Source organism: Lathyrus oleraceus, chromosome 2 (assembly GCF_024323335.1).
Source record: "Lathyrus oleraceus cultivar Zhongwan6 chromosome 2, CAAS_Psat_ZW6_1.0, whole genome shotgun sequence".
NCBI classification, from domain to species: Eukaryota; Viridiplantae; Streptophyta; class Magnoliopsida; order Fabales; family Fabaceae; genus Lathyrus; species Lathyrus oleraceus.
In genome coordinates, this window is record NC_066580.1 from 481,089,242 (window position 1) to 481,111,155 (window position 21,914).

General features: G+C 38.6%; 3 protein-coding genes and 1 pseudogene across 3 annotated transcripts; all 4 read left to right on the forward strand.

The window, feature by feature from the left end:
- Positions 1-266: 266 nt before the first annotated feature.
- Positions 267-2,757, forward strand: LOC127120654 (uncharacterized). The gene is made up of 2 exons (XM_051051166.1): positions 267-435; positions 664-2,757. The coding sequence occupies exon 2, from the start codon at positions 706-708 to the stop codon at positions 2,584-2,586; it is 1,881 nt and encodes a 626-aa protein (XP_050907123.1). The 5' UTR covers positions 267-435; positions 664-705; the 3' UTR covers positions 2,587-2,757.
- A 343-nt stretch (positions 2,758-3,100) lies between these two features.
- LOC127120657 (tRNAse Z TRZ4, mitochondrial-like) lies at positions 3,101-7,185 on the forward strand. The gene has a single exon (XM_051051169.1). It carries the CDS (start codon positions 3,891-3,893, stop codon positions 5,463-5,465), a length of 1,575 nt encoding a protein of 524 aa, XP_050907126.1. The 5' UTR covers positions 3,101-3,890; the 3' UTR covers positions 5,466-7,185.
- Positions 7,186-7,660: 475 nt separating this feature from the next.
- Positions 7,661-10,151, forward strand: LOC127120655 (uncharacterized). The gene is made up of 2 exons (XM_051051167.1): positions 7,661-7,829; positions 8,058-10,151. Exon 2 carries the CDS (start codon positions 8,100-8,102, stop codon positions 9,978-9,980), a length of 1,881 nt encoding a protein of 626 aa, XP_050907124.1. The 5' UTR covers positions 7,661-7,829; positions 8,058-8,099; the 3' UTR covers positions 9,981-10,151.
- Positions 10,152-10,498: 347 nt separating this feature from the next.
- LOC127120656 (tRNAse Z TRZ4, mitochondrial-like) lies at positions 10,499-19,597 on the forward strand (annotated as a pseudogene).
- Positions 19,598-21,914: the final 2,317 nt, after the last annotated feature.

Genomic DNA, 21,914 nt, shown 5'->3' on the forward strand with positions numbered 1-21,914 from the left:
ATTCTTAACAACATTCTTGTAACTGATATAACAAAAAGCTTCTTTGAGGGAGCTTAATTTTTTTTCTCTCTATAAAAAGTGACAAAAATAGTTAAACACTTTACTGATATAACAGAAAAAAAAATTTATGCATTCATTTCAGTTTTTTTTACTTAATATTTTATATAGTTTTGGAGAAAATATACTTGTAAATTGTAAAAAAACATACAAAAGATGTAACAAAAAAATTGTTGTAAAAAAATCTTAATAAACACGTCTAGAGATAAACTTAAACTCGACAGTTCCACAAATATAAGAAAAACAAAACATGCTGCCGCCGCTTTCCTTCGTAGTAGTTTCAGAAACAAGTTCTAGCTACACTGAACTCAACTAACTCCCCGGAGAAATAGTTGGCCGGAAAAATCAGCCGGAGTTGCTCGTCGGTCGCCATAAACAGTTAGAAACTTCCCCATAAGTTTTCCTTTTTACTTCATTTTTTTTTTTGAATTTTTTGAATTTTCCTTTCCTTGCCCTTGACAACCTAGGAAGCAATTATTTGTTTCATTTGAGACTATTTTTGTTCCAATTTTTAGTGTATCTGTTTGATAATTATATGCTTTTTTGAAGAATGATTCGTGTTAGTTCAAGTTTGAAAAACTGATTCTGTGATGTTTTGTTTTGAAGGTTGCGTTTGTTTGTGTTTATTTGAAGACCTAATGCAAGTGGATGCTCTTGATTGAAATGAATTCAAGCCATTTTACAACTGAGTTCTTACCCAGAACATTGAACCCCTTTTCACCTTACAACCAATTTTCTTTTCTTAAACCTTTCAACAAATCCCCAAACCTAAAATTTCAATCCAACAAACGCTTTCAAGTTGTTTCTTTCTCCGGAAACCCGGATCCGAATAGCGGATTTTTGGTTTCCGGCGAGAATTATAATGTCTGCAGCACTAGAGATGTTCGGTCTTATGCGGGTCGTAGCAAGAAGACGGGTGGCGCATCGTCTTCCGGTGGTAGACTTGAAGGCAATGCGGATTTTCGGAGACGATTGAGGCGGAGTGCTAGGGCGAAAAGTAAGAAGCTTGCTGAGTCTTTGTTCTATCGGTTGAAAAACCCTAAGGGGCGTGGGAATTATCCGGATAATTTCTCTGAGGATTTGCTTCAACAAATTGGGCTTGGATATGATCGACTGGTTCGGTTCATGGATAAGGATGATCCGAATTTACGCCACCCGTATGATTGGTATAAATATGGTGAATATGGGCCGTATTCTTGGCGTGGGATTGTTGTTGGTGAGCCAGTTAGTGGCGGGATTACGGATGAGTGTGTGACGATAATTAGTGAAGTGAAGGATCATGAAGAGTGGGAGGAGATTGAGAAATATGATATGGCTGCTGATTTTGGGGAAAAGGTGAAGCAGTTGGATCAAACGAAATTAAGGTATTTTTGGGTTTTCGTTAGGCATCCGAAGTGGAGAGTTTCGGAACTACCTTGGCAGCAATGGACATTAGTTAGTGAGGTAGTGCTTGAAGCTGGTAAGCAGAGGTTAGATAAGTGGACTTTGATGGGTAGACTCGGGAACAAAGCGAGGTCGTTAGTAGGACAATGTGCAGCGTGGATGAGACCTGATATTGTGTATGTTAAGAGGCCGGTGTTTCAGTGTAGGTTTGAGCCGCAGGATAACTTTTTTAATGCGATAATTCCGTTTCTTGATCCTAGTACCGAACAGGATTACCTTTGCGAGCTGCAAAATGATGATGGCAGTGTTGAGACGTGTACTTATTATGGTGGATTGTGTAAAATTGTGAAGGTGAATCAAAAGGCTTTTGTTGACGATGTGGTGAATGCGTATCAGAAATTGAGTGACGAGAAAAAGTCGAAATGTTTGGAGTTTCTTTTGGGCCATCATCCGGTGGAAATTTTGCATCCGTATACTAAAGAGTGGAAGGCTAAGTTGGAAGAGATGGAGCTTGGTTGTGATGCTCCGGATGAAGAAGATGATGATGTTGTTGGTGATAATGATACTGAGATTCTTGATTGGATTGAGGATGAAGGTAGCGACGGAGAAGCTGAATTCGATGGTGATGATGATGATGATGAGAATGATGAAGAAGAGGAAGAGGAAGAGGAGGAGGAGATTGATGATTTTGATGTTAACGAAGACCAAAATCTAGTTACGGACATGGAAGAAAGCGAAGATGGTAAATTTCACGCGATGGACGAAGACGAGAAGGACTGGAAGGAGTTTCGAAAATCAACAAATAGTGCCGAGGCAATGGAAAACATGGCAAGAAAGAGTGTCGAGCTCTCTACAAAGTTATACAAGAAGCAGATGATGACGGCGGAGAAGGCAGAGAAAGAAACAATGCACGATTCAGTAGATGGAGAGGAAACCGCCTTGAGAGGAAAGCGAGCAAAGGTCGGTCCAGAAGAGTGGAAGTATGTTGGGCTCGGTCCGTGGAGAAAAAAGATCAAGAAGAGCAAACTTCCTCCGGACCAATTTCTGCGAGCAGCTATTCGGCCTTTCACTTACAGAAATCTTGTTAAAGAGATTGTTTTAACTAGGCATGCAATTTTGGATGGCGATATTGGTAAGAAAGAGTAAGAATATAGTAATGTTGAGAAAGTTAGTAGAATGAATCATTGTCCTTGCTTTTGTGTAAGGATTTTTTGTTATGCTTACCAAGTTTCTGAAAAAGATTATGACAACATACAACATCGATTTATGTATACATGTTCTTCTCTGTGTTTTCAAAAGATTTTGATGTTAGTAATATTTCTTACTGGGCCATGATTGTCATTAACATACTGTGGCAACCATTTTAGTGAATGTTTTTCCTCAAATCTGGGTGAGTGTTTGTCATTAGCTTTTTTTTCTGTGTTTTCAAATTCTGTTTTGCTTTAATTCATAGCAACAGTCGAGTGTTTTTGTCTTCGGCATTGATTTTCAAATGCTCTTTTTAATCTAAATTACACATGAATGAGGTTTTAAATGAGCCATCTATAACTATATTTTCCAACAAAATTTCTTCGGAATATATACTTCTTCTTCTGAAGAAGGAAAATGTTCTTCTTAAGAGTTCAAGTGAATGCAAGGATCATGTTCAAATCCACAAAGTCATTTATTTCAATCTTTTTCTCAAGCATGTCCATACAATGATTCTCGTACAAGATTTCATATCCAAAATCACTCCATTCATGAATATCAATTTCCATTACAAAGGATAAAATATTCATTACAAAAAAAGAGAGAAGAACAAAATAAACACAAAATTTGAATTGTTGACCAAGGGTGACTTTGGTCAACGGTTGACATTTTAGTCAACTTTGAACAAAGTCAACCCCATCCCAAAAATCCTAAGTCTACAATCTCTGATCCTAACCCTATGTCTCAGTCCTATTTTGATCCTTGGTTTGACTTTTGTGACTTCAAAATTCCACTGTTACGCCATGCCATGTCCAACCCTTTACTTAGCCATGTTTGCTCACCCATCCCACCATGACCTGCATGATAAATAGTAACATGTGAATAAAAGTCAGAATACAAGCATGCCATTATAATCCATAATGAGTGAAGGCATGGTGAAGCAAGCCAGAATTAAAGCATGCTTGAACCGAGCCAGCATTCTGTTAATTACATGACCCTGCAATTATGCGCTTTGCTTGCCATGAGGAACCAAACCAGTGCCATTAACCCAGTTGTCCTGCAACAAGAGTTCAACCCACAGATCATACTGCAGCCTGTCAAATGCTGCAAAATCTATGGCATTGACTATATACCTGCTGCAGACTTGTACTTGATCTCATAATCACCATCATGAGCACCTAGCATACAAAACCAAAAGTCATAGCATAGACACAGTTGATTCCCCGAATGTCAAAAAGATCCCAGCTGCTAAGCCCGGTGATATGTCTGTAGTATATGTTTGCGAGCTACCTGAGATTAAGGGAAAGTTTGATCTGGAGAAAGCTAAGGCACTTGGTCTCAGACCTGGGCCAAAGTATCGTGAACTGCAACTTGGAAATTCTGTGAAATCTGATCATCAAAATGTTATGGTTCATCCAAGTGATGTCATGGGTCCTTCTATTCCTGGTCCTATTGTACTTGTTGTAGATTGCCCAACAGAATCTCACTTGGAAGCATTATTGTCTGCAAAATCACTAGCTACTTATGGTGATCAAGTGGGAAACATGTCAAAGAGTGTTGCATGCGTAATTCACTTAACTCCTGAATTTGTTGTAAGTTGTTCAAATTACCAAAAGTGGATGAAGACATTTGGTTCTGCACAGCATATCATGGCTGGACATGAAAAGAAGAATATAGAGGTCCCGATTTTGAAAGCTAGTGCAAGAATCGCAACACGACTTAATTACTTATGTCCTCAGTTCTTTCCAGCTCCGGGATTTTGGTCTAGCCCAAATCAGAATTGCTCAAAACCTGGCTTTCTTGCTTCAAAGATTATTGATGAGTTGCTGTTAGAGATTCCAGAGGTTGTGGAAGCAGCTCAGCATGTCAGTCAGCTCTGGCAAGATTCCAGTCATACAACGGAGGATTTAATTCCCGGGTCTGATCACAAGATGTTGGTTGAGGAGCCATGGTTGTGTGAAGATGGTATGGCTCCTACTTGCTTGGAAAATATAAGAAGAGATGACTTGGAGATAGTGCTTCTTGGAACTGGTTCATCCCAGCCATCCAAGTATCGGAATGTGACCTCAATATATATAAATCTTTTCTCGAAAGTTGGTTTGCTCTTGGATTGTGGCGAAGGATCCCTAGGACAGCTCAAAAGAAGATATGGTGTAAGTGGTGCTGATGATGTTGTGAGGTCTTTAAGCTGCATTTGGATTTCTCGTATTCACGCCGATCACCACACTGGGTTGGCTAGGATTCTTGCTCTCCGCCGTGATTTGCTGAGAGGAGTTCCTCACAAACCGGTGCTTGTTGTAGGACCAAGGAAACTCGAGAGATATTTAGATGCATACCAAAGACTAGAAGATCTAGATATGATGTTTCTTGACTGCAAGCATACCACAGAAGCGTCATTGGATGATTTTGAGAATGACTTGCAAAAAACAGTTAATTCTCAGGATCTGAGCAATAACAGTGCGAAAATAAATGCATCCAAAGATGATTCAACTTTATTTGCTAAAGGGTCTCGTATGCAAAGCTACTTGAAAATACCAGGTAGTCCTGTTGACAAAGATGCAGTTTACCCCCTCCTAAGGAAATTGAAGCATGTAATCCGAGAAGCCGGTCTCAATGCCTTGATTAGTTTTCCTGTTGTACATTGCCCACAGTCATATGGTGTTGTTCTACAAGCAGAAGAGAGGACTAATAGTATTGGAAAAGTGATACCTGGTTGGAAGATTGTATACTCTGGTGACACCAGGCCCTGTCCAGAGCTGATAGAAGCATCTCGAAATGCAACTGTTCTTATACACGAGGCAACTTTTGAGGAGGGTATGGTAGAGGATGGCACTTGAGCGACAGAGGTCCTTACCAAATCCTTATCCACGCTGGCCAGGGATTGATGCAGCATCCCTTCCGCCAAAATCAGTTCCAGATGCATCACCACATTCAAAACTTATGTCTTCGTTGAGTGACAATTCTCGACAGTTTCATTCCCAAAATTCCGAGTTGATCTCAGTTATCCAAGGATTATCCGACCGGGCACCCACAGGCTTAAATAATAGTGTTACCGGCTGGTCGAATTATCCTCTGCAAGCTGGATTGAGTCCCCTTCAGAATAATATTAACTTGCATCATGATCAAAATACCATTTGGAATTCAACAACAGACATTTCAAGCACCGAACCATTTGTCTTTAAATAACTTAAGAGCTCAACCTGCGGATAACCCAGCTAGTTCTTTGACAGCAGAGAAGCTACTTTCTTCTGGTTTAGCTCATGATCCACAAATAATGAATATGTTGCAACAGTAATACTTGCAGCAGATGCCTTTATTAGATAAACTCATATTTTTGAAGCAGAAGTAGGAGGAGCAACAGCTGTTCTTAAGGCAACAACATCAACGACTGCTTTCCAAAATGTTGCGGGACCAATAGTCTAGCCAGCTCTTTAGTAATCCATCTTATTGACAGTTGCAGAGTTCACTACCAATGGGACATTTGCAGGGTGATCTTTCTCATCTTCAAACCCCACAAGATGCTTTTCCTATGAGCTCTCAGATTGCCAATTCCTAGTGTGCATAATGAACTTAGTACTGATTCTATGAATCTGCATCTTAACGTCAGCCAAGATGCAAGTTATACAGGTGAGTAGCATGTAACTCAAACCACAATAGCAACAAAGCCAACGGAGTGAGCATGGCATGGAAATGAACCAGGACAAAAGGTTGGAGGCCTTTCATACTTAAAGAAAACCTCCAGGCACCAATCTTGATACTTTATGACAGTTCATCTCTTCAGAGGTTTCTTAAGATCAACCTTGACTTTGATTCAAAAGAACTTTCCCATCGTATCCGTCTCCTTTGGGTCGATTTCTTCATACTGACGAATTATGCCTCCCAGTTGTTGAGCCATTGCTTCCAATCTGAGCTTCAAAGGTAAATCATAAACCCTAATCTAAGACACTCCATAATTCATTTCAAATCCAGATGGTTGTTCTTCACCCAAAAACCCCTTGAAGATTAGAAAGCTTCTTTCAAAATTCCAGGGACCTCAATTTATCACCGTATCTGCATCCCGTTTGGATGAGAAATGGAAGAAAAAATGGTTCTTTCCTAGATCTTGCGCTTTAACTTTATTCTTGAGTTGCCATGCTTAAATCATTTATCACCGTATCTGCATCCCATTTGGACGAGAAATGGAACAAAAAATGGTTCTTTCCTAGATCTTGCGCTTCAACTTTATTCTTGAGTCGCCATGCTTGAGTCATTGTTGATTTGAAAGCCCTATTGTTGAAAGGGTTATTGGTCCACAACTTCCCAACGAAGGTTCTGTAAAAGATATCATCACCTAATTTCGCCTCCCCATTCACCGATATTCATTCTTCTTCTTTCTCTGAGAGAGGAATATTTTTCCACCACTCCATGAATTGTAACACCACAGAAAGAAAGCCAAAAGACCAACGAAAAAATAATAGAAAAATACAACCGCACCATCGAAGAGCTACAAGTAGACACAAAGGGAAAGAAACCTAGAGGGCACCACCAAAAGAGAGGTAAACGGGGCTTGGCATGGAATCCTATGGAAAAAACTACACCCTTGACTCTAGAGAGGACATATTAAGTTAGAGATAAAAGTGATGTCTTCTCTCTAAAACATATGGTTTGGTGTAATTCATTTTTAAGAGAGATCTAACCACACATGCTCTTCGCAAAGACAATTGATGTATTAATTTCACGGTTATGTTTTATGTCTCTTCTAATCAGGACCCCAGTCACCTCCTTTAATTCTTAACAACATTCTTGTAACTGATATAACAAAAAGCTTCTTTGAGGGAGCTTAATTTTTTTTCTCTCTATAAAAAGTGACAAAAATAGTTAAACACTTTACTGATATAACAGAAAAAAAAATTTATGCATTCATTTCAGTTTTTTTTACTTAATATTTTATATAGTTTTGGAGAAAATATACTTGTAAATTGTAAAAAAACATACAAAAGATGTAACAAAAAAATTGTTGTAAAAAAATCTTAATAAACACGTCTAGAGATAAACTTAAACTCGACAGTTCCACAAATATAAGAAAAACAAAACATGCTGCCGCCGCTTTCCTTCGTAGTAGTTTCAGAAACAAGTTCTAGCTACACTGAACTCAACTAACTCCCCGGAGAAATAGTTGGCCGGAAAAATCAGCCGGAGTTGCTCGTCGGTCGCCATAAACAGTTAGAAACTTCCCCATAAGTTTTCCTTTTTACTTCATTTTTTTTTTTGAATTTTTTGAATTTTCCTTTCCTTGCCCTTGACAACCTAGGAAGCAATTATTTGTTTCATTTGAGACTATTTTTGTTCCAATTTTTAGTGTATCTGTTTGATAATTATATGCTTTTTTGAAGAATGATTCGTGTTAGTTCAAGTTTGAAAAACTGATTCTGTGATGTTTTGTTTTGAAGGTTGCGTTTGTTTGTGTTTATTTGAAGACCTAATGCAAGTGGATGCTCTTGATTGAAATGAATTCAAGCCATTTTACAACTGAGTTCTTACCCAGAACATTGAACCCCTTTTCACCTTACAACCAATTTTCTTTTCTTAAACCTTTCAACAAATCCCCAAACCTAAAATTTCAATCCAACAAACGCTTTCAAGTTGTTTCTTTCTCCGGAAACCCGGATCCGAATAGCGGATTTTTGGTTTCCGGCGAGAATTATAATGTCTGCAGCACTAGAGATGTTCGGTCTTATGCGGGTCGTAGCAAGAAGACGGGTGGCGCATCGTCTTCCGGTGGTAGACTTGAAGGCAATGCGGATTTTCGGAGACGATTGAGGCGGAGTGCTAGGGCGAAAAGTAAGAAGCTTGCTGAGTCTTTGTTCTATCGGTTGAAAAACCCTAAGGGGCGTGGGAATTATCCGGATAATTTCTCTGAGGATTTGCTTCAACAAATTGGGCTTGGATATGATCGACTGGTTCGGTTCATGGATAAGGATGATCCGAATTTACGCCACCCGTATGATTGGTATAAATATGGTGAATATGGGCCGTATTCTTGGCGTGGGATTGTTGTTGGTGAGCCAGTTAGTGGCGGGATTACGGATGAGTGTGTGACGATAATTAGTGAAGTGAAGGATCATGAAGAGTGGGAGGAGATTGAGAAATATGATATGGCTGCTGATTTTGGGGAAAAGGTGAAGCAGTTGGATCAAACGAAATTAAGGTATTTTTGGGTTTTCGTTAGGCATCCGAAGTGGAGAGTTTCGGAACTACCTTGGCAGCAATGGACATTAGTTAGTGAGGTAGTGCTTGAAGCTGGTAAGCAGAGGTTAGATAAGTGGACTTTGATGGGTAGACTCGGGAACAAAGCGAGGTCGTTAGTAGGACAATGTGCAGCGTGGATGAGACCTGATATTGTGTATGTTAAGAGGCCGGTGTTTCAGTGTAGGTTTGAGCCGCAGGATAACTTTTTTAATGCGATAATTCCGTTTCTTGATCCTAGTACCGAACAGGATTACCTTTGCGAGCTGCAAAATGATGATGGCAGTGTTGAGACGTGTACTTATTATGGTGGATTGTGTAAAATTGTGAAGGTGAATCAAAAGGCTTTTGTTGACGATGTGGTGAATGCGTATCAGAAATTGAGTGACGAGAAAAAGTCGAAATGTTTGGAGTTTCTTTTGGGCCATCATCCGGTGGAAATTTTGCATCCGTATACTAAAGAGTGGAAGGCTAAGTTGGAAGAGATGGAGCTTGGTTGTGATGCTCCGGATGAAGAAGATGATGATGTTGTTGGTGATAATGATACTGAGATTCTTGATTGGATTGAGGATGAAGGTAGCGACGGAGAAGCTGAATTCGATGGTGATGATGATGATGATGAGAATGATGAAGAAGAGGAAGAGGAAGAGGAGGAGGAGATTGATGATTTTGATGTTAACGAAGACCAAAATCTAGTTACGGACATGGAAGAAAGCGAAGATGGTAAATTTCACGCGATGGACGAAGACGAGAAGGACTGGAAGGAGTTTCGAAAATCAACAAATAGTGCCGAGGCAATGGAAAACATGGCAAGAAAGAGTGTCGAGCTCTCTACAAAGTTATACAAGAAGCAGATGATGACGGCGGAGAAGGCAGAGAAAGAAACAATGCACGATTCAGTAGATGGAGAGGAAACCGCCTTGAGAGGAAAGCGAGCAAAGGTCGGTCCAGAAGAGTGGAAGTATGTTGGGCTCGGTCCGTGGAGAAAAAAGATCAAGAAGAGCAAACTTCCTCCGGACCAATTTCTGCGAGCAGCTATTCGGCCTTTCACTTACAGAAATCTTGTTAAAGAGATTGTTTTAACTAGGCATGCAATTTTGGATGGCGATATTGGTAAGAAAGAGTAAGAATATAGTAATGTTGAGAAAGTTAGTAGAATGAATCATTGTCCTTGCTTTTGTGTAAGGATTTTTTGTTATGCTTACCAAGTTTCTGAAAAAGATTATGACAACATACAACATCGATTTATGTATACATGTTCTTCTCTGTGTTTTCAAAAGATTTTGATGTTAGTAATATTTCTTACTGGGCCATGATTGTCATTAACATACTGTGGCAACCATTTTAGTGAATGTTTTTCCTCAAATCTGGGTGAGTGTTTGTCATTAGCTTTTTTTTCTGTGTTTTCAAATTCTGTTTTGCTTTAATTCATAGCAACAGTCGAGTGTTTTTGTCTTCGGCATTGATTTTCAAATGCTCTTTTTAATCTAAATTACACATGAATGAGGTTTTAAATGAGCCATCTATAACTATATTTTCCAACAAAATTTCTTCGGAATATATACTTCTTCTTCTGAAGAAGGAAAATGTTCTTCTTAAGAGTTCAAGTGAATGCAAGGATCATGTTCAAATCCACAAAGTCATTTATTTCAATCTTTTTCTCAAGCATGTCCATACAATGATTCTCGTACAAGATTTCATATCCAAAATCACTCCATTCATGAATATCAATTTCCATTACAAAGGATAAAATATTCATTACAAAAAAAGAGAGAAGAACAAAATAAACACAAAATTTGAATTGTTGACCAAGGGTGACTTTGGTCAACGGTTGACATTTTAGTCAACTTTGAACAAAGTCAACCCCATCCCAAAAATCCTAAGTCTACAATCTCTGATCCTAACCCTATGTCTCAGTCCTATTTTGATCCTTGGTTTGACTTTTGTGACTTCAAAATTCCACTGTTACGCCATGCCATGTCCAACCCTTTACTTAGCCATGTTTGCTCACCCATCCCACCATGACCTGCATGATAAATAGTAACATGTGAATAAAAGTCAGAATACAAGCATGCCATTATAATCCATAATGAGTGAAGGCATGGTGAAGCAAGCCAGAATTAAAGCATGCTTGAACCGAGCCAGCATTCTGTTAATTACATGACCCTGCAATTATGCGCTTTGCTTGCCATGAGGAACCAAACCAGTGCCATTAACCCAGTTGTCCTGCAACAAGAGTTCAACCCACAGATCATACTGCAGCCTGTCAAATGCTGCAAAATCTATGGCATTGACTATATACCTGCTGCAGACTTGTACTTGATCTCATAATCACCATCATGAGCACCTAGCATACAAAACCAAAAGTCATAGCATAGACACAGTTGATTCCCCGAATGTCAAAAAGATCCCAGCTGCTAAGCCCGGTGATATGTCTGTAGTATATGTTTGCGAGCTACCTGAGATTAAGGGAAAGTTTGATCTGGAGAAAGCTAAGGCACTTGGTCTCAGACCTGGGCCAAAGTATCGTGAACTGCAACTTGGAAATTCTGTGAAATCTGATCATCAAAATGTTATGGTTCATCCAAGTGATGTCATGGGTCCTTCTATTCCTGGTCCTATTGTACTTGTTGTAGATTGCCCAACAGAATCTCACTTGGAAGCATTATTGTCTGCAAAATCACTAGCTACTTATGGTGATCAAGTGGGAAACATGTCAAAGAGTGTTGCATGCGTAATTCACTTAACTCCTGAATTTGTTGTAAGTTGTTCAAATTACCAAAAGTGGATGAAGACATTTGGTTCTGCACAGCATATCATGGCTGGACATGAAAAGAAGAATATAGAGGTCCCGATTTTGAAAGCTAGTGCAAGAATCGCAACACGACTTAATTACTTATGTCCTCAGTTCTTTCCAGCTCCGGGATTTTGGTCTAGCCCAAATCAGAATTGCTCAAAACCTGGCTTTCTTGCTTCAAAGATTATTGATGAGTTGCTGTTAGAGATTCCAGAGGTTGTGGAAGCAGCTCAGCATGTCAGTCAGCTCTGGCAAGATTCCAGTCATACAACGGAGGATTTAATTCCCGGGTCTGATCACAAGATGTTGGTTGAGGAGCCATGGTTGTGTGAAGATGGTATGGCTCCTACTTGCTTGGAAAATATAAGAAGAGATGACTTGGAGATAGTGCTTCTTGGAACTGGTTCATCCCAGCCATCCAAGTATCGGAATGTGACCTCAATATATATAAATCTTTTCTCGAAAGTTGGTTTGCTCTTGGATTGTGGCGAAGGATCCCTAGGACAGCTCAAAAGAAGATATGGTGTAAGTGGTGCTGATGATGTTGTGAGGTCTTTAAGCTGCATTTGGATTTCTCGTATTCACGCCGATCACCACACTGGGTTGGCTAGGATTCTTGCTCTCCGCCGTGATTTGCTGAGAGGAGTTCCTCACAAACCGGTGCTTGTTGTAGGACCAAGGAAACTCGAGAGATATTTAGATGCATACCAAAGACTAGAAGATCTAGATATGATGTTTCTTGACTGCAAGCATACCACAGAAGCGTCATTGGATGATTTTGAGAATGACTTGCAAAAAACAGTTAATTCTCAGGATCTGAGCAATAACAGTGCGAAAATAAATGCATCCAAAGATGATTCAACTTTATTTGCTAAAGGGTCTCGTATGCAAAGCTACTTGAAAATACCAGGTAGTCCTGTTGACAAAGATGCAGTTTACCCCCTCCTAAGGAAATTGAAGCATGTAATCCGAGAAGCCGGTCTCAATGCCTTGATTAGTTTTCCTGTTGTACATTGCCCACAGTCATATGGTGTTGTTCTACAAGCAGAAGAGAGGACTAATAGTATTGGAAAAGTGATACCTGGTTGGAAGATTGTATACTCTGGTGACACCAGGCCCTGTCCAGAGCTGATAGAAGCATCTCGAATGCAACTGTTCTTATACACGAGGCAACTTTTGAGGAGGGTATGGTAGAGGATGGCACTTGAGCGACAGAGGTCCTTACCAAATCCTTATCCACGCTGGCCAGGGATTGATGCAGCATCCCTTCCGCCAAAATCAGTTCCAGATGCATCACCACATTCAAAACTTATGTCTTCGTTGAGTGACAATTCTCGACAGTTTCATTCCCAAAATTCCGAGTTGATCTCAGTTATCCAAGGATTATCCGACCGGGCACCCACAGGCTTAAATAATAGTGTTACCGGCTGGTCGAATTATCCTCTGCAAGCTGGATTGAGTCCCCTTCAGAATAATATTAACTTGCATCATGATCAAAATACCATTTGGAATTCAACAACAGACATTTCAAGCACCGAACCATTTGTCTTTAAATAACTTAAGAGCTCAACCTGCGGATAACCCAGCTAGTTCTTTGACAGCAGAGAAGCTACTTTCTTCTGGTTTAGCTCATGATCCACAAATAATGAATATGTTGCAACAGTAATACTTGCAGCAGATGCCTTTATTAGATAAACTCATATTTTTGAAGCAGAAGTAGGAGGAGCAACAGCTGTTCTTAAGGCAACAACATCAACGACTGCTTTCCAAAATGTTGCGGGACCAATAGTCTAGCCAGCTCTTTAGTAATTCATCTTATTGACAGTTGCAGAGTTCACTACCAATGGGACATTTGCAGGGTGATCTTTCTCATCTTCAAACCCCACAAGATGCTTTTCCTATGAGCTCTCAGATTGCCAATTCCTAGTGTGCATAATGAACTTAGTACTGATTCTATGAATCTGCATCTTAACGTCAGCCAAGATGCAAGTTATACAGGTGAGTAGCATGTAACTCAAACCACAATAGCAACAAAGCCAACGGAGTGAGCATGGCATGGAAATGAACCAGGAAGTAGTAGACAGAGCCATGGCAGAAAACACTTTGTCCCATGAGACTTCAGTATCTAGAGCAGTGGATCCCATGGAGCCTCAAAAACAAATGCATGTGCATCCATTATCATCAGTAGAGCCATTGCCAATCCAGTAGATTCAATACATCAGACGCAGTTTGTGCTACAAGGTCAACATCCCGAGTCAACTGGGAATCTAGTGCATGGTCCTGCTTTCGTATTTTCTCCTGTCCAATATCAAGCATCAGTTGTGGGAGCTTCTAATCAAGCGAAGATAATAATTCTCCATATGCCACTACAGTTTGCAATAACGGGTATTCATTCCCCATTTCGACAACTTCTCTGGAAGCAATTGCAGCAATCAAAGGTGCAAGCCCTTCACAAACAACACATATGCAACACGGGCCTCTGTACTCTTCTCAAACCTTCCAGCCTTTTCAGGATCCACAACAACACCCTCACTCGCAAGCACCACTACAACCAAGTTATCCAAGCATACCAACATAGACCTACAATCCAAAAAACAGTTCAATTCAAATCAATGAGTTTCAAAACAATAAGCAGTTCAGGAAGTTAAGGGATCCAAACCAGTTTGGTTCAATGCAAATATCCACAGTTGGGACTTCAGTGAATAAGTCAAGGAGTGAAGCGTGCCATTCAATTTTCTAAATCCCACGTGACTTAATTCATGATGTAAAAACTCACCTTCTCATTCACTTAAGTGCCAGCTGGATGATTCAGACTTAATTCTCCAAATTGCCCTTGGATCAAGCTTATATAAGAGGCAATCATTGCCAATCATGGGGTTCACACTTTTTCCCCTCATTCCAAAAGCATTGTGCAATCACTTCCCACCTTCAGTACACGCTCTTTTTTCCATTGTTGTGAGAGCTTCATCACTCGAAGCTCTACACAGCAGAGCTAAGCCACCACCACCGGAAGCTTCGAAGCTCGCAGATCGTTATCGCTCACGCGCTTCCAGCTCGCTCCAACACTGTGAGAAGAGGAATAGAGACGCTCAGAAGCTGTGTGTGTTCGTCATCATCGTCGCCACCTCCGTCGTCTTCCACAGGTAGCTCTTAATCCGTGTGCTTACGCTTCGATTTAGTTGCCATGAGGATGTATTGGATAGTAGAAGTTGTCACCGTTGCGTAATCGTTTATGAGCTTCTGGTAGAATCTCCATATGAGACTTGATAGCATTTCTGTTTGTGAATAAGCGCGTTTCATTAAGCGCTTTTCTGTTTGTTTTTTTTTCATTTTTTGCTACCTGCGTACAGTAGATGCCTCGTAGAGGCTTGGATCAAGTCCCTAGTGTAATTAGTCTTGCACCTCCCTTGTCCACTGATCCAACCCCCCGCGAATGGGCCTTCCCTGCCATCTTCAGGCCCATTACGCATACCTGTTCATCCACTCCACATGTTTTGGTTGTTCAGTCCATTAGCATAGTTTATTTTAGTTATTAGAGGATAATATTAGGTTTAGTTAGTAGATAATTGTGGAATATTAATTTTGAATAGTGATTATAATTTTAGATTTGGAATTTAAATGTTAATCTTAGTATATATCTTAGAATTGTTTTTGATTAATATTTTAGAAATGGTTTTAGATTTAATTTTTGATATCCTTTGTGATTAAATTTTTGATATTGATTTTGAATATTTCTTGGTATTTGCTTTGATTTTGCTTTACTCTAACATCTAACATTTAATTTCCGCCTTCTAACTTCTAACACTTTATAATTCCGCATCTAACTCTTTAAATTCCACATCTAATTCCTAACATTTATTTTTGTCAAATTTACTTTACAATTGTTTTTATTTGTTTTATATTGTACATATTCATCTCATTCTAAAATGAACATAAAAAAGGCAAAGACTTAAAAAATACAAAAACAAGATAATTCCCAAGCATGGAAAGGACATTGGATAATGGACTTAGGGACTCATTAGGACCCTTTGCAAAAGAGACTTTGGACAAATGTGATCTACCATGGAAGAATACAAGTATCAAGAAGAATTTGTAATATCAATTGTAATCTTTTGCATGCTTTCTAGGTTAGAACACACTTGCACACACATGGCTTTCTCTTGGGCTATCTGACAATGAGACCTTTTATTTCCGCACTCCCTTGTATTTTACATGTACCCCTCCCCCCATTCCGATGTATGCTTTTACTCGCTTTCTTTTATTGCTTGATTAGATGCTCCTTAGGCATTAGGAACGTTCACCACTCAAAATCGATAATCAAACCCTTGATCCAATGTCAAGTAGTCCTTTTTCAAATCAAACCAATAAACAAACCCTTGATCCAACGTCAAGCGGTCATTTTCTAAACCAAACTCAAAAATACAATAAATGGTGATTAGGATCGTACGTCACGAGCCTTAAGCGATAAAGAAGGGATGAGACTGGAGTTTTCCTACACTCATCCTGAATGCTTCGAACACAAGACGCTCGGCTTGACCGTTTGAGGTATTCACCTTTATCCATAGTCTTTAGTGCAATCCGAAATCAATATCACTTTCTCAAAACTTAAAAACGATCCAACACATTCAAACCTTTTGTTTGAGCCTTAGGGCGACACCACTCGAAAACCCTTCTTCAAGGTAAATAAAAACAACAAAACAAACACAAACAATTTCAAAACCACGAACTACGAATACTCTGATTTCTCACTTCAACAAGTGGGCATACGTAGGCACGAGGATCCATTCCTTGGCGAGCACACTAATTTAAAATCTACCTCCATCTCCACAAATCTTGGAAAGCAAGCATTCGATAAATAATACACACATAAGCACAAACATCCTAGATGGTTCCCATGGAGTACCATGGATGTGAGGGGTGCTAATACTTTCCCCTTGCATAACCGACTTCCGAACCTATTCGTGGTTGCGACGACCATACTTTGGGGTTTTCTCGATATTTTCCCTTTCCTTTGGAATAAATAAAAATCGATGGCGACTCTGTATTTTTCGCGTAGCGACAAACACAAGAATAATTTAAATAAGATGATAGCATTAAAAGTACACATATAAAACAATCATATGAGATCCACAAATTCCAAAAAGTTCTCAAAGCACAAGCATCTCATTCTCATCCCATCCTTCCATTTTCAAGGAGCAGTGGACTTTCTCCACTAGGTAATATTTTTATCTCATCTTCCATGACCATATTTCATGTTTTGTTAATCATATTTGTTCATACCATTATCACACTATTTCATGCCATTACCATGTTTACCTCTCCATTATGCCATGCTCTCTTTTTTCTTCATGCCTTTTTCTATGCTAATGATATGCATTACTTGTCCATAAAATCATCACCATGAGACCTTGTTTTAAACTTTAAGTTTTTTGACATTTTTATTTTTCTGAAAATCTTTGCATGAGCCTCCCTTGTTGTCCATATTTCTCTATGCTAGAGTCACTATTTTGCATAAAATAAAATACCATGTTGTTCCTCTCATTTAGTACTAGAACTTTGCTTTTTATACCATGGCATTTGGAGCACTGTAGTGAGAGAAATTCGTTGTGGAAGATGAGCAAAAAAAAACTGCCATGGCCGCGTTGCTGCATGTTGAGCGTGTTGTTGTTGTTTTCATGCAAATGGCCACGTGCCTCCTCTAGCGTTTTAAGTTGTTTCATTTCCATAATATTTTATTTATGCATAAAAATAACGCAGACATGGTTCAAACCCACGCACGTCTAACCATCCGCCCTTTTTCTTCCCGCTACTGTATAAGTGCGAACTTATCCAATTGATACACCATGTTAAATAACTATTAAATTAAATGAACATTTTTTTTATTTTTGGATGTAACGCTGGCAATTCCGTGGGCTGGGCCTTGGTATCACACTGCTGTTCCCACCCCTGCGCTGACCCACTCACATCTTTCTATTCACATTTATTTTCATTCTCTTTTTTTATTTTCATATTATTTTCTATTTAGATTTTAATTATTTTAAAATATTTTATTTATTCATAAAAATATAAAAAAAAATATTTTTTATTTTCCTTATTGTCTTATTTAATTTATTTTAATTTTAATTTTCGTTTTATTTTAGGTTAATATTTTATTTTGATTATTTGTTTTAAATAGGCCATTTTAACACACTTTTTTTCATTAATTTTATTTTCATGACTTAGAATCATTTTTAACTTCTGATTTTTGGGATGATGGTTGACCAATGTCTCATGGTCAACTTGACCTTTTATTGAATTTTTATTTTCCATTTTCAATTTATTTTTGATTTATTTCTAACCTAGTCTTGTTGTTTGACTTTTGGTTTGACCTTTGTTTTGATTCAATTAATTCAATAACCAATTTTCATTATTTTTGAAATCTTTTTGGGGGATGATGATGTCCTGAGCCTACCTAACTTAATTTAATTTTTTCATAATTTTTGTGATTAATTTACTATTTATTTGACATTTTTTAAGTTGACTCGACTTTTCGGTTGACTTTTGTATGATTGATGTTTGACATAGGGATTGCTTAGGGCAATTGAAGAGATATTTTGATCCTCCTTTGTTCATCTCATAGGCCATGTATTAGAGACCTTTCATCTTAATTTTATTCGATCCTTGCATCGTTTCCCGATTAAATTATTCATTGGTTCTTTGTGTGCATAGTTTCACTTGTCTGATTTCATCAGATATTTTTTACACTTGTTTCTTTCATCCATGCTTCTATTGTTTGATTGTTTAACATGTTTATACTTGTCATACATTGTTTAATGTCTTATTATTTATTCTTTGATAATTTGACTTGATCATATACTTGTTTATATATCTTATCTATCTGATTAATAACTGTTGCCTACTTGTATGATGTATGAGGCATATATTATTATTGTTTCATTGCCATGAACAATCCCCATTCATAACAAATGTATCCCTCTCCCATGAAATGTATAATATTTATTCTTTCATTCCTTATTCATTTGTTAATACAAGAATTAAGATGAACATTCGATAACCATTTCAAAACAAGATCAAAACCTCGATCCAACGTCGAGTAATCATTTTTAAAAACTTAATAGAACCAGCACGTATTCATCCATTACCTTGTAAGTCGATTGCTTTATGCATCGCCATCAACCTTATAAGTCGATTGCTTTATGCATCTCCATCAACCTTGTAAGTTGATTGCTTCATGCATCGCCATCTACCCTTATCCCTAGCACCTTTCCTTGCTCCATTCGTCGATTCTTGTTCCGTTTAGGTAACACCCATTAGATAGAATCCTTTGTATGATAACATAGGTAGAATTCCCATATTCCTTTGTATGATAACATAGGTAGAATTCCCATATTCTTTTGTATGATAACATAGGTAGGATTCCCTCATTCTTTGTATGATAACATAGGTAGGATTCCCTCATTCTTTGTATGATAACATAGGTAGAATTCCCCATTCTTTTGTATGATAACATAGGTAGAACTCCCTTATTCTTTTGTATGATAACATAGGTAGAATTACCTCAATATTTGCATGCCAACATTAGGTAGATGTTCCCATTTGTAAATCCTAACACATAGATCCACATTGCATGACAACTCTAGGGCAGAGCTTCCCATCTTTAGACCTTTCCGAGCGTCTCCGATCTTGCGGCATGTAGTCCGTTCTATTGCAAAGAGGTAACTGCCTAAGACTCGATTCAGCGAGTTGCGACACCTGTTGCTAGGACGTGAACACATTGCCCACTCTCCTTTGACACAACTGGTGTCCTCCTTTGTAAGTCCATGTTCAGATGGCAATCCCTATGTAGTCGAACTACGACAACTCTGATTCTCATGTTCAGATGAGATACGTAGGCACAAGATGCGATGTCTTGCCGAGTTCTTTTCCTTTTTGACTGACAACTAACAACTAATCCTTGCTTGTTTTCGCCCTTGTTGCGATTCTTTTCTCTCGCCCTCATTGTGATCGAGACATTCCCTTTCTCTTGCCCTAGTTGCAATCGAGACCCTTTATACCCGTAGTTAGCTGAACTACGTTTTGCTCTGATTCTCATTCCCGATGAGATACGTAGGCATAAGACGCGATGTCTTAGCGAGCACACTTCTCTTTAACCCATAGGTAGCCGAGCTACGAAGACTCTGATTCTCATTCCAGATGAGATACGTATGCAGTTGATGCGACATCCGTGCGAGTCATTTTCTTTGACCCTCTCTTTTAGTAAATAGTACCTTAGATAAACACACACCCTTTAGACAAGAACAATAAGAGTGGATCCCGTAGAGTACTACGGATGCGTAGGGGTGTTAATACCTTCCCTTCGCATAATCGACTCCCGAACCCAAGATTTGGTTGCAAGACCTTGTCTTTTCCTTTCCTTTCTCCAGGTTTACTTCGAGCGTTTCCTTTCCCTCCTTTGGGATAAATAATGCACGGTGGCGACTCTTCTGTCATTTCTTTCTCGCCGGTTGTTTTTTCGCATACTATATTCTTTAGGCTGCGACACAACTTAGCAAGTCTCTCCATCGAATAGTCCATCCTCATCGAAATAAAATGAGCACATTTCGTCAACCTGTTCACAACGACCCAAATCGCGTCATAATTACTCAATGTTCTCGGCAAGCCCGAAACAAAATCCATAGAGATACTATCCCACTTCCACTCGGGAATAGATAACGGTTGCATCAAACCAGACGGCTTTTGATGTTCAATCTTTGACTTTTGACAAGTCAAACATGAATACACAAATTCCGCTACATCCTTCTTCATACCTTGCCACCAAAACATCTTTCTCAACTCTTGATACATTTTAGTAGCACCAGGATGAATACTCGGACCACTTCTATGTGTAACACCCCTTTTTCTACCCCAAAATACTTAACATATAATCAGAGTAATTAAGCACGCATATAAACAAAAGGGCGTCACATCGACGTTTTCAAAAACTAAAAGGTTTCAAAAACCAAACCTCATTCATCATCAATATACAATACACCTGTTCATTTCAAATAACACATTTCACTTATCATGAATATTCAAGAATATGCGTTCGCAGCGGAAAATAATGAATATCCATGCGTTTCATCAAATGATCCATGTCCCATACCATGATCATCTCTCAATAATCTCTTCAATTAAACATGTTCATAATTAATAACATAAAATGTATCCAAATCAGATATGAGTTCAATACTACCAATCTACCCAGTGTTACATGACCAGAGCATTGACTCACTACTTAGTCTCTAAAACAAAGCACCGAAGCTCACCAGCTAACCTCGAGTGCTACCGTTCACTTACTTCAACAGTACTACTCCTGAGTATCTGTACGATACCCATGTAAAGGTAACATTCAAACAGAAAGGGTGAGAATTCAAATCATTATGAAGAAGTATTAATCAAGCACAATGATTAAATCAACAATTAAAGGAATTCATCACACTTCATATAACCATGTAAATAATATTAACCAACATTTATTTCACATGTTTCAAGCACACATAAAACTCAAGGAGTATAATATTCAAATCCAATATTATATTCTCAAATATACACATAACTACAATTATCACATAATCACATATTCAGTCAAGTTATGTATCCAAACATCATCAAATTCAATTACCATATCTTATACACACATCATAATCACATCAATGCAAACACTTAATTATCACATAACTCTAATGTGACTCAATGCAAGACATGTGAGTCTATGCATGTGGTACCAATGTGAACCCAACGTTTCACCGCTTTCCGATTCAATATCTAGAATCCAAGCCACCACGTCTATTTCCAATTAAGGATCAACGTCTACTACGCCTATTTCCAATTAAGGATCAACATCTATTTACCACGCCTGTTTCCAATTAAGGATCAACGTCTGCTACGCCTATTTCCAATTAAGGATCAACATCTAATACCACATTTATTTCCAATTAAGGATCAACGTCTGTTACGCCTATTTCCAATTAAGGATCAACGTCTACTACCATGTGAACCCACAGTTTCACCGCTTCCACCGTAAAGCCGACCATGCATGCCATGAATGAATGTACAAATACCAATACATATGCAATTAAGATCATCTCTACCATCTTAACATTCCACATATCACCATAATTCAACTCTATGAATTATCCACCAATGGTACATATACACATTCATAACAATATACATATACATATTCATAACGATATATCATTCACAATCCATCAATGGTACATAT

Bases quoted from the DNA above. Each gene is read 5' to 3' on its own strand.
- LOC127120654 (XM_051051166.1), top strand. From the start codon at position 706: ATGCTCTTGATTGAAATGAATTCAAGCCATTTTACAACTGAGTTCTTA.
- LOC127120657 (XM_051051169.1), top strand. From the start codon at position 3,891: ATGTCTGTAGTATATGTTTGCGAGCTACCTGAGATTAAGGGAAAGTTT.
- LOC127120655 (XM_051051167.1), top strand. From the start codon at position 8,100: ATGCTCTTGATTGAAATGAATTCAAGCCATTTTACAACTGAGTTCTTA.